Below are 13,597 nucleotides of genomic sequence, written 5' to 3' on the forward strand. Positions count from 1 at the left end.
GGGACTGAACATCTGAGGTCATGAGTCCCCTAGAACTTAGAACTACTTAAAGCTAACTAACCTAAGGACATCACACACATCCATGCCCGAGGCAGGACTCGAACCTGCGACCGTAGTAGTCGCGCGATTCCGGACTGAAGCGCCTAGAACCGCTCGGCCACCGCGGCCGGCTTGGGTTAAATAATGAAAGTGATTTTGAAGCAGAGCGATTTCGTCTTTTGTGATACCATGGATCCCAGCTCCTGAAATTCGGGAAAATTATTACTATTATTTTAATTTTATGCAGAGAATTTAGATGGCGGCGACGATCTTCACGGCGACGCTGCTCAACAATAGAGGTACGTGAGTGTGTGCATCTTTTTCCTTTCGTGGCCGCTACCGTCAATTTCAGTACATTTGCCGCGACATTCAGAACCTGCAGTCTTTCTTTTCATTTAATTTCTAAGTCCAAGCATTTACGTTCTAAGATGAATAAATGCATTTACCTGTAATTATTTTTATCCAGGCCACGGGGGATGATTGCACTCAAAATGAACGTGCCTCTATTCTGTTCGTATGTTCGCATACATTTGAGAGTGTACAAGCGTAACTAAATTTAAGACTCATTTCGTACACAGTATTAACGCATTTTTTTTACCACTCATTCGCGAATGTACATGCCCTCTCATTTGTAATACGAGGCCTGTTCAGAAAGTAAGCTCCGATTGATTGCCAAATTGAAACCACAGTGAACATCAGAAATGTTTTACTTGTAACAATTAGCTACACCTTTCAGCTACTTCTCTACGTAGTCGCCGTTCTGACTTAGACTTTTGTGATAGCGTTGTACCAACTTTTCAATAGCCTCATCATAGAAGGCAGCCGCCAGTGCTTTCCGCCAATTCTCCACGCTGGCCTACACCTCGTTGTCTGTGTCAAAATGTTGTCTTCAAAGACAGCGGTTCATGTGACCAGAGATGAAACTCAGGGGGAGACAATTGCGGACTGTATTGTGGGTAATCTCACATTTCCATTTGAAAACGATGCAGGAACATCTTCATTGCCCCTGCAGAATGCGGCTGAGAATTGTCTTGAAGAAGAAACAGCACGACAGTTATGTAATGTTAGCTGCATAGCTTCAGGCGAAATTTCTCACCAGGCCCTCGTACTTGGCGGCAGACACTATTTTCTAGACATCTTTACGCACTCACTGCGAGCTCAGAAATGAGAAGAGCGACGTGATGCTAACTGGGGTTATACTAGAGACACTACCCAACAAATCTGTGCAAAGCTTTATCGGATTTTCATAGTCGTTTCCATTTCGCGACCGATCGGAGCTTACTTTCTGAACGCCCCTCGTATTCAGTGGCTTAGTTTCCACAATTGATCTTTGCCTGTGTCGCAACAGCGCTTCACGCGAAATATTTATTACGCGACATCCGCAGTAACTTTTATTTCAAAATATCGACGACCGTCTGAATAAAGATTTTTCTAACAATAACAATAGAAAAACATAATAATATAAGAGGAAGCGTTACAATTATTACTTACGAACTGTCGTATCGCATCTTTGTTAGCGTTCGGACTTACCGTTGTGAAGGTATACTCGTATCCATCAGGGTTGAGAAGAGGTAGAATGTGCCAGTCGATGCTGTCGACGAGAGAGCTGTGTACTCCGTTCTCGACCAGCTGGTTGATGACGTAGAGGGCGGCGGCGGGCGCGATCCACTCCCTGGCGTGGATACCTGCGTCCATCAGGATCACTGGTCGCGCACCATCACCGCCGGACGAGATCTGTATCACGTCTAAGGGTCGGCCCTCAGAGCTCTGTCCGATGGTCTCCACTCTCACCCTGATGGGGAAGCTCGCCGCCAGATCCAGCAGGTACTGCCGTATCTGCAATTGGGCGACAGAGCTGTTCTGCTATAGGCTGCATAATCGTCTGAGTTTTGGATATCATTTGTCATGTTCATTTATTTATTGTGTTTTGACATATTTAAAAAAACACACACAGAGTCTGTTGATCCATTGTGGACGTGGGACAGCGGCTGGTCAAATATTTAATAAAGATATCCGCCAAACAGCAGTGCAAATTAAGGAGTTATTTTATTTTCGCTACCAGTTTCGCAATTCAATACGCCATCTTCAGGCCCAATACGTACCTCTCCAAAGCGATCGATATTGGCATACTGGGGGCATCTGTTCCTGGATGTCGTGAATTCTCAAAAGCTTCCTTCGAAGACTTGACTGCCAATATCGATAATTTTTGAGAATTTCATGTTGTTGTTGTGGTCTTCAGTCCTGAGACTGGTTTGATGCAGCTCTCCATGCTACTCTATCCTGTGTAAGCTTCTTCATCTCCCAGTACGTACTGCAGCCTACATCCTTCTGAATCTGCTTAGTATATTCATCTCTTGGTCTCCCTCTACGATTTCTACCCTCCACGCTGCCCTGCAGTACTAAATTGGTGATCCCTTGATGCCTCAGAACATGTCCTACCAACCGATCCCTTCTTCTAGGCAAGTTGTGCCACAAACTCCTCTTCTCCCCAATTCTATTCAATACCTCCTCATTAGTTATGTGATCTACCCATCTAACTTCAGCATTCTTCTGTAGCACCACACTTCGAAAGCTTCTAGTCTCTTCTTGTCTAAACTATTTATCGTCCATGTTTCACTTCCATACATGGCTACACTCCATCACTCCATACATATACTTTCAGAAACGACATCGTGACACTTAAATCAATACTCGATGTTAACAAATTTGTCTTCTTCAGGAACGTTTTCCTTGCCATTGCCAGTCTACATTTTATATCCTCTCTACTTCGACCCCCATGAGTTATTTTGTTCCTCAAATAGCAGAACTCCTTTACTACTTTAAGTGTCTCATTTCCTAATCCAATTCCCTCAGCATCACCCGACTTAATTCGACTACATTCCAATATCCTCGTTTTGCTTTTGTTGATGTTCATATTGTATATGTTCACTGCATATGGGCCCTGAAGATGGCGCACTGAATTGCCGAAACTTCTTAATTTGCACGGCTATTTGGCGAATTTCTTTGTTAAATATATAGGGTGTTTATAAATGAATGGTGCGGTTTTTAAAAATTAAAAATCGCTTTAGTACTTTATTTGGGCAAACCTTTCAGGATAAGCAGCGGCAGCTGTCTAAGTTTTTCATGCATTAGTCACAATCCTACAATATGTGGAGTGCAATGCATGCTTTATCCGATCACACTCTTCCTCAAGAGGCACTGTCATTGGCTGTACATAAACTCGGTCTTTCACAAACCTCCACAAAAAGAAATCGCAGGGTATTGAATCCGGCGTGTGGGGTGCCCCGGGGGAGAAGCTTGTTGTCTACTGTTGCAGCTCATCCAGTCCAGCGTTGGTGAAGAACACAATTGAGAAGCTCTTGTGTATGCCTGTGAAAATGTGGTGGAATACCATCCTGTTGCATAATTAATCATTACAGCGGTGTTCAGTTGGGATAGCATCCAGGTTTCTAACATGCCTCAAAATGAGTTACCAGTCACCGTTTGTTGCTCGAAGAAAATTGGACCGTGGACTTTCTCGCGCTACAACACACAGAAGAGATTCACTTTTGGAGAGTCACGCTGGTGCTCTACCAACGCGTGTGGTCTCTCGCTTCTGTATGATCACCTTGACACTTACATGGAAAGTTGGTTCCTGGAAAAATATGAGTCTTTCCACAGAAAAATCGTCCTCCATTTTTAACTGCATCTCTTCGCAAAGTCACGCCTTTTCACTTTGTCTACTGGTGTAACGGTCTGCACTAATCCCATTTTTTACGGTTTAAAACATAACTACTTACGGAACACCTTCCACGCTGTAATCTTTGGTACGAACAATTTCCTGCTTGCTTTAATAAGTGACTTGCGAGGACTTACGCCTCATGCCCTCTTTATACGTTTGCATCAGACTCACGAGGTCGACCACGACTGTTCCTCTTACAAAAGCATCCGGTTTCCACGAGCTGTCGGTACCACCTACCTATGTTATTCTTGAGTGGTGGCTCTACCCTAAGTCGTGCGCGAAACTCATGCTGCACTGTAGTCACAGATCTGGACACCTCAAAACGGAGCACACAGAAAGCTATAACGATATGTTTACGTAAAGTGTATACATAAACATACAGTTATAAATGTTCCCGTTCGTAGTCTCTAATTATAACAATATGTTACTTTTGTGCTGTAACATATAGCTATAATCAGCGGTGGAAACATATTTGCGAACGCCGACCGTCTGCGGCTGTTTCTTGTTGGATCGTCTGATCAGTCGGAAGTTGCATGGCAGAGGAGAGTAAATGCCTATTCAAAATATAATTATTTTGGATAGCTCAACATGAATTTCCTAAGGGACCGTAGTTTATCATGCATTTACCAATAGAACATGGCGCGGAGAAAATATTTCACCGCATGCAACTTCCGTCCGAACTCGACGAAAGAATTCGTGACTGTGAACTCTCTATTTGGCAGAAACATATAGAAAATTAAATAATTTCATGAAGAAGTGAGACATAGATTCTGTAGTAAATGAATAGTCCATACACCAGTTCCATTTAACTCTGAATTTATGGCAATTAATAGACGAACTTACACTGCAATGAAGGATTTAACATGGATGCCGTTTTGACTGGCACTTCTCTTAATGAAAACAATTCCTTTGACGTTTTCACATACACGTCGCACAATAAATCTACTGCTAGGCACTTTTAGTATTACACATTTACTTTACACTAGAACAATATTAATTTTGACAATAATAATACGGCGGCAAGACATGCGCGTCCGACACAAATTACAGGAGACAACAACAGAATGAGTAACTGTTCATCGAGAATATCTCGTACATCTAAACAAAATGTGTAAAAATGTTCTTCTTCTGTCCGTTTTTCGCGCCGCGGTTTTCAAAGTCAATAACTCACAGCATCTCTGACGGCGCTTCGACAATAACAAGTTACATCACAGGTCGTTCACCTTTTACATTTTCGCAACATTATTTGCTAACTGTAGCTGTTGCCGAGCGACTGCTCGATTAATGAATGATTTAAAATGATAAGGCAATCACATAATGTTACAAAGCCTATTCCTGTTGCAACGTCTTGTTGCAAATAGACACTACGTCTGCGCAGTAAGCTTATAAGCGAGCACCGGGTAGAGCGTGAAAAACTTGAACAGTTTCGCTGCTTGTGGTGTAAGGTGTGTCCATGTAAGGTAATAAATTGGTTTATTATTAATTTTTAAAACTGGCCCATTCTTTTACAAGCATAAGGGGTGATTTTTTCCACCAAGTACAACCTCTAGGGACTGATCGATGAAAGGATACGGAACAAGGTACTGTTCCTCATACATCATGCCCTAGCGTCCTCTCCTGCCATAGTAATTGGTAATATTGTGTCCGATTCACTTCTGTTGCTGACTCACCTTCTAGTGCATGTGATACAGCGTTGTATACAATGGTTCCGTATTCGAATCGAGAGCTTGCCGACATGGTGTTTACTTTCGTAAAGGTGGGCAGCAAGGTTGTATCAGAAACGTATCCCCCCTGACAACAAACACTGTTTCACCGTTGTCTGAGTCAGGGCTGTTTCAGGAAGCAGGAAATCATGAACGACGTACCCGAAATGTTCGGACACCAGACTTGGAGGGAAATGCTATTAACACTGTGGGAGGTAACCGCCGTGTCACTACCAGGCCAGCCAGTACACGGTAAGCCAGATGACCGTGTGGACCATTCTCCATGACAACTGTTACAGCTTGTGCAGGGCTTACTAGCGACAGACTTTCGATATCGGAAGCAGTTTTGTAACTAGTTTATTCACCAGACAACCACGATTCTGGGATTTGTGTCACCCTTCCTATCCACAGATGAGTCTACCTTTACGCGGTGTCTTATCTTCAACTTTCGTAGCAGTCATCTCTGGGTAGTATGCAGAACCCCCATGGTATGGTGACAGCGAATCATCAGCATCGGTGCAGCAGGAATGTGTGGACCGGGGTAATTGGCGAATGTATTTTGAGACCAGCCTTCCTTCCACGTCGCCCAATAGGCCAGAACTATCGGCGTTTCTTGCGGATGACTTTGCCTCCTCTGCTATAGGAAGTGCCATTGATGATTCGAAGGGTTGTATGGCTACTACATGATGATGCTCCAGCTCACTTCGCCTTTTAAGGTCCAGGCCCATTTCAATCGTGTCTTCCCTGTTCGTTGGATCGGACGAGGGGGTCCAGTTGCATGGCCTGCTCGTTCACCGTGTCTCAACCCGTGCGATTTCTTGTTATGGGGCTTTCTCAAAAGTATCCTGTATGCAGAGCCCATTTCAGATATGGGGACACTGGAGCAGCGTATTCATGCTGCCTTTGACACAGTTCGGATGCAGCCTGGCCAATGTGAACGTACGAGACAGAACGTGCTACGGCGCATACACGCATAGGTCGAGGCACATAGAAACCAATTTCAACACTTACTGTAACTATGGCTGCATGGTACAGCGCATTTTAGACCGCAGTCTCTGTAACAATGTATGACTGAATAAATGATGTCTAGCATGGAAGCCATGCATTTCTGGACATAAGTTCATTAGACCTTTTTTGTTACATATTCTCTCATCGATCAGTCCCTAGAGTTAGTACATGGTAGAAAAATCATCCTGTGTGTTATGGAAGTGATAACACGATGAAGGCCGGCCTGTGTGGCCGAGCGGTTCTAGGCTCTACAGTCTGGACCGCGCGACCGCTACGGTCGCAAGTTCAAATCCTGCCTCGGGCATGGATGTGTGAGATGTCCTTAGGTTAGTTAGGTTTAAGTAGTTCTAAGTTCTACGGGACTGATGACCTCAGATGTTAAGTCCCATAGTGCTCAGAGCCATTTGAATTTGAACACGATGAAGAGTAGGGGAGAGTGTTGTGTCTCGGAAAGCTTTCTAGACATGCGCCCCTAACCAGCCTGTAATAGAATTTTAATATATGTTCTTATTCCATTTATAAATTGTAACATACACTTTTTGTGTCCTGCAGTTTTTGCAGAAATTATAAAAACTAATTCATAAGCAATATTCTAAGGTCCAACATCGTCATGTATCTTAGAACAAACATTCTATTGAAATTTAGAAACGTTACATTCTAGAAAATATTGTTGACACTGTATTTAAAACTAGGTTACATTACTTTTCTACTACATACCAATTATCTGGAAGTGAAATCAAATTAAGTAGAACTATTATTAAAAAACAGTTTTAATTAAATACATTTTGAAATGGGGGCTGTTTGAAAGTAATGCGAATTTCCATTTTCAAGGGATATAGAATAGTCAAGACATTAAAGAAACTCAGTTCATTTGCAAATGTTAATGTTCCATGGAAGTAAAATTCTTTCATCCAGGATACAAGACGGTGCACGACTGACGCAGTGTGGCCTAAATGTCCAAACGTTATATAACAAGTCTTAAATATATATGGTAATTTACTTACTGTAAAATTCTACAACGGGAGAATTAACAATATATTCCAAATAGCTTTAATATATTATACAGAACTTAAATGTGTACAACTACAAATATTTACACAAAGCATAATACTCATGCATCATATCAACAAAGACAGTAAAAAATGCTGGGTACGAACACCCAGTACGTGTTCTGATCTACCATCGTATGATCTTTCGGGAGCGTTCTTCTGTGACGTGTCTGGTGGTCTGAGGTTCGCTGCAGTCACAAGTGCGGATGATTGATTACCACTTTTATGTAAAAACTATGCAAATCTTCCATGCTGGTTTCCAGTTCTGTTTAACAATGATTATGTTTTGCGTTGCAGGTCAAACCCCTGTTATTTTTGGATGATACACGGTATTTGCAAAATGTAAATTTTCGCAGCCGTTAAAGTCACATTTGTTAAAATATTCCTGAATCACCGAGCGAGGTGGCGCAGTGGTTAGACACTGGACTCGCATTCGGGAGGACGACGGTTCAATCCCGCGTCCGGCCATCCTGATTTAGGTTTTCCGTGATTTCCCTAAATCGCTCCAGGCAAATCCCGGGATGGTTCCTTTCAAAGGGCACGGCCGACTTCCTTCCCCGTCCTTCCCTAATCCGATGAGACTGATGACCTCACTGTCTGGTCTCCTTCCCTCAAACCAACCATTCCTGAATCTTATGCCGTGATCAGACGAATTTCTTGTTGAAACCCAACGTTTCGGCCCCTTCTGACGATGACATCTTCAAGAGGAGGTGTAGCTTTCTCGAATATCCGTTACATACGCTGGTTCGCCACTAACGTAAGTAAAATTCCGTCTCCACGTGTTCCCGCGCAGAGGCGTGCCGTTACATGTTTTCGATACTCGACTGGTATTGGTCGTTGTCGGTTGCTGGCGTCCGGTATCGCTATCACCCCATGGCTGAATACAGGTACACGTCTTCTTCAGATACTATTTTGTTTCGCACGCTACTGCTTCCTATAGATGCCTGGGGCAATCGATTTGAAGATGTAGAGATAATGCTTACACACAGTTTACAAAAGCTTGGTACTTATTATGAAAAGAATCAACTCGCACCCAATCCTAAGAAAACGCAAGTGTGTTAATTCCATCTGAAACATAAACAAGCTGCAGGAAACTTGAAATATTCTGGAGTGGAGTTAGGCTAGAGTATTGTTCCCACCCCAGGTGTTTGGGTGTCACTCTCGACCGTACACTGACCTACAAGGAACATTGTCTGAAGCTGAAGCAGAAAGTATCCTCCAGAAACTGCCTATACTAGCCCAGTGTGGTACAATTCAGTACATGCAAAGCAGGCTGATATAGCCTGAAATGACAGCTGTACGATTGTTACAGGCTGCCTAAGGCCAACCCCCATGGACAAAGTTCAATGTCTCGCTCGGATTGCTCCATATGACATCAGAAGAGGTCACCGCTAACATCGAGAGGCATAAATCAAATACAGTGACCTCACATCCAATCTTTTGACATCGACCTGCCAAGCCAAGACTGAAGTCCAGGAAGAGTTTCCTAACAACTTCACAGCCCGTAGAAGGATCAGCTGGGGCCACCCTACTCACCTAGTGGAAAGATGCCAACACCTGTCAAACTGGGTGACACCTCCAGAAACCCTGCCACCTGGACACATGGAGAAGTGGGTCATCTGGAAGTCCTTGAACAGACTACGGACCGAAGTCGCAAGATCGAGGGACAATCTCCTTAAATGCAACTTCCAACTGCCAAATTCCAACACAACACTGTGCGAATGCGGTTAATTGCAGACAACCCGGCATCTCCTCAAATGTAACTCATTCCCAACCAGCTGTAGCATGGAGGACTTCACATCTGCAGCACATAATGCTATCAAAGTTGCCCAGTTCTGGGTGAATACTGTATAGTTTTCTTTGTATGTATTGTATATGTGTTCGTTTTAGTGTACCTCTGACACGAATAAAGAAAGACTGCTTCCGATTAAGGTTATTGGGGCGTTTAATAATTTCTATGGCCTCATCTGAATATCCTTTCACTTTTGGCTGCCGGTACTTTAGTCGAATCAAATTGAATGCGGTGGGCTCCTGGCTGTAAAGGATGTTTCGCAGCATCTGATTTGTCAGTTTCCTCAAAGCGCCCTTCGATTCTTCCAGTCACTTTTCGACCAATCTTTAGTATTACCCATGAACACGTCTCCACACTTACACGGTATCTTGTAAATCCCTGCTTTCCCTGTGGCTTGCAAACATCTTTGGCTGACTTTAGGTGTCCTGTGTATTGCTAATGGGTTTGTAGATTATAGCGATATTCCGTTTCGTCAAGATCTTTTCTATGCGGTCAGTGATACCTTTTATAAACGGCAGGAGAACTTACGATTTTGCAGACATGTGTACATATCTATGATCTTTTCGTGGCCGTGTTAACGCTATTTTCATACTAGCGGACGAGTATCCATTCTGCAGCCATGCACTGGTGAGATATTCCAATTCCGCGTCGACCAGCTCCCGTTCACAGATAATCTTCCCTCTATCAACTAACGTTTCTTACAACGCTAACTGTTTCGAACAGGTCTCTGAAGACCCAATGTTACCGACCTGCCGCCGTGTCATCCTCAGCCCAAAGGCGTCATCGAAAGCGGCATGGAGGGGTGTCCAGTCAGCACACTGCGCCCCCGGCCATTGTCAGTGTTCGTTACCTGGAACCGCTGCTCCTCAATGAAGTAACTCCTCAACTGGCCTCGTAAGAACAGAGTGCTCCCGCTTGCCAACAGCGTATGACGCACCTGGACTGTCGTCTCCCATACCTGACAGTGTTTAACTTCAGTGATCTGACGGGAATCAATGTACCCAATGCGGCTAGGCCGTTATCTTTTACTAACGCGGCATATTGTTGTTTTGATGTCCAGTGTGTTTTTGAGTCCATCTTCACTGTCTCTCCTTATGGTAAATAATATCGAAAAGAAGACAATGCAGTAGAATGGAGTCGAATGGCACTGTTGGGTGGGACTCAAAGGGGCAGTTTCGATCGCCTAGTTGGAAAGGTTTCCCCTCTTTCGCAAAAGGTGCGTGCTGTGTCGCATGTACACATGTTGAGTGTACACCGATAAGACAGGGCATTACGACCACCTATTTAACAGCTTGTTTGTACGTCTTTGGAAGGAAATAAGTTACTGATTCTTCGTATCAGGTATCCAACAGTTTGCTGGTAGGTTTTGCAGGTATCTGGCATTAGATACCTATGCTAAATTCGCGTAAATAACGAGCCGCTTATTTGCGTATTCTGTGATGGCATCCGATAGCAACGCAGATGGGTTCCATAGGATTTACATCAGGCTAATTTGGTCACCGAGACATCAACGTTTCACTACAATCTACTCAAACCACCGTAACACGATTCTGGCTGTGAGACACGAGGAGTTATACTGCTGAGAGATGACAGCGCCGTCGGGGAAGACATGAAGCATGAAGGGATACAGGCGGAGCGCACCTGTCAGCTATCTTCGATTACCACCGCAGGTCCCACGGAAGCGCAGGAGAATGTCTCCTATAGCATAATAGTGAACGGCGTTCTGCGAAACACTTGTGCGTGCGTCTGCATTGTGCTCTTTCAGCAGAGATGCCACAGATCACCATATATACTCCGAACCCCGATTCAAGGATTAGTGAACACAGGGTTGTCGTAGCGAGACTGAATATTGTAATCCTCATGTAATCCTCAAATTCTCGAAAATAAGCGAAAAATATCTACCTATTCAAAAAAGTACATAAAAATTCACTTGACGCCTTCCTGGTAGACCAGATGTGGCTTAAATTCAAAGAAATAGTATCGGCAGCAATTGAGAGATTTATACCAAATAAATTAACAAACGACGGAGCTGATCCTCCTTGGTACACAAAACGTGTTAGAACACTGTTGCAGAAACAACGAAACAAACATGCCAAATTTAAACAAACGCAGAATTCCCAAGATTGGCGATCTTTTACAGAAACTCGAAATTTAACGCGGACTTCAATGCGAGATGCTTATAACAGTTTCCACAACGAAACATTGTCTCGAAACCGGGCAGAAAATCCAAAGAAATTCTGGTCGTATGTGAAGTATGTTAGCGGCAAGAAACAATCAATGCCTTCTCTGCGCGATAGCAATGGAGATACTATCGAAGACTCTGCCAAAGCAGAGTAACTAAACACAGCCTTCCGAAATGCCTTCACGAAAGAAGACGAAGTAAATATTCCAGAATTGGAATCAAGAACAGCTGCCAGCATCAGTAACTTAGAAGTAGATATCGTCGGAGTTGTGAATCAACTTAAATCACTTAATAAAAGCAAGTCCTCCGGTCCAGACTGTATACCGATTAGGTTCCTTTCACAGTGTGCTGATGCAATAGCTCCATACTTAGCCGTCACATACAACCGCTCGCTCGACGAAAGCTCGGTACCCAAAGACTGGAAAGTTAAAAAAGTCACACCAATATTCAAAAAGATAGTAGGAGTAATCTCCTAAATTACAGGCCCATATCGCTAACGTCGATATGCAGCAGGATTCTGGAACATATATTGTGTCCGAACATTATGAATTACCTCGAAGAAAACTGTCTATTGACACACAGTCAACATGGGTTTAGAAAACATCGTTCCTGTGAAACACAACTAGCTCTTTATTCACATGAAGTGTTGAGTGCTATTGACAAGAGATTTCAGATCGATTCCGTATTTCTGGATTTCCAGAAGGGTTTAGACACTGTACCACACAAGCGGCTCGAAGTGAAACTGCGTGCTCATCGAATATCGACTTAGTTATGTGACAGGATTTGCGATTTCCTGTCACAGAGGTCACAGTTCGTAGTAATTGACGGAAAGTCATCTAGTAAAACAGAAGTGATTTCTGGCGTTCCCCAAGGTAGTGTTATAGGCCCTTTGCTGTTCCTTATCTATATAAACGATTTGGGAGACAATTTGAGCAGCCGTCTTCGGTTGCTTGCAGATGACGCTGTCGTTTATCGACTAATAAAGTCATCAGAAGATCAAAACAAACTGCAAAACGATTTAGAAAAAATATCTGAATGGTGCGAAAAGAGTCAGTTGACCCTAAATAACGAAAAGTGTGAGGTCATCCACATGAGTGCTAAAAGGAACTCGTTAAACTTCGGTTACACGATAAATAGGTCTAATCTAAAATCGGTAAATTCAACTAAATACCTAGGTATTACAATTACGAACAACTTAAATTGGAAGGAACACAGAAAATGTTGCGGGGAAGGCTAACGAAAGACTGCGTTTTATTAGCAGGACACTTAGAAAATGTAACAGATCTACTGAGGAGAGTGCCTGCACTACGCTTGTTCGTCCTCTTATTAGAATACTACTGCGCGGTGCGGGATCCTTACCAGATAGGACTGACGCAGTACATCGAAAAAGTTCAAAGAAATACAGCCCGTTTTGTATTATCGCGAAATATGGGAGAGGGTGTCACAGGAATGATACAGGATTTTGGGTGGACATTATTACAAGAAAGGCGTTTTTCGTTGCGACGGAATCTTCTCAGGAAATTCCAATCAGCAACTTCCTCCTCCGAATGCGAAAATATTTTGTTGACACCGTCCTACATAGGGACGAACGATCACCACGATAAAATAAGGGAAATCAGAGTTCGTACGGAAAGATATAGGTGTTCATTCCTTCCGCGCGCTATACGAGATTGGAATAATAGAGAATTGTGAAGGTGGTTCGATGAACCCTCTGCCAGGCACTTAAATGTGATCTGCAGAGTACCCATATACTTGTAGATGTAGATTTGATGATTCGTTGACGTCCAACCATTTATCGCCTATATGTAGTTTCACTGTCCTTCAACCTCTTTCCATAGTTGCTCACAACAGTAACAAGCAAACATTCGACCAACTTCGCCGTTTTCGGGATATTCGTTCACAGGCTCAATAATAATTTGCCCTTTGTCAAAGTCTCTGTGGATTTCATTTACATCTACATTTATACTCCACAAGCCACCCAATGGTATATCGGAGGGCACTTTATGTGCCACTGTCATTACCTCCCTTTCCTGTTCCAGTCGCGTATGGTTCGCGGGAAGAACGACTGCCGGAAAGCCTCCGTGCGCGCTCGAATCTCTCTAA

General features: G+C 43.4%; 1 protein-coding gene across 1 annotated transcript in view; it reads right to left on the minus strand.

The window, feature by feature from the left end:
* Positions 1 to 13,597, minus strand: part of LOC126260386 (carboxypeptidase B-like) — a 126,383-nt gene that overhangs the window by 69,327 nt on the left and 43,459 nt on the right. The window contains exon 4 of the mRNA XM_049957714.1: positions 1,570 to 1,875. Coding sequence (XP_049813671.1) covers positions 1,570 to 1,875 — 306 coding nt within the window. The remainder of the gene's footprint in view (positions 1 to 1,569; positions 1,876 to 13,597) is intronic.

The sequence above is a fragment of the Schistocerca nitens genome, chromosome 5 (assembly GCF_023898315.1).
Source record: "Schistocerca nitens isolate TAMUIC-IGC-003100 chromosome 5, iqSchNite1.1, whole genome shotgun sequence".
Taxonomy (NCBI): domain Eukaryota; kingdom Metazoa; phylum Arthropoda; class Insecta; order Orthoptera; family Acrididae; genus Schistocerca; species Schistocerca nitens.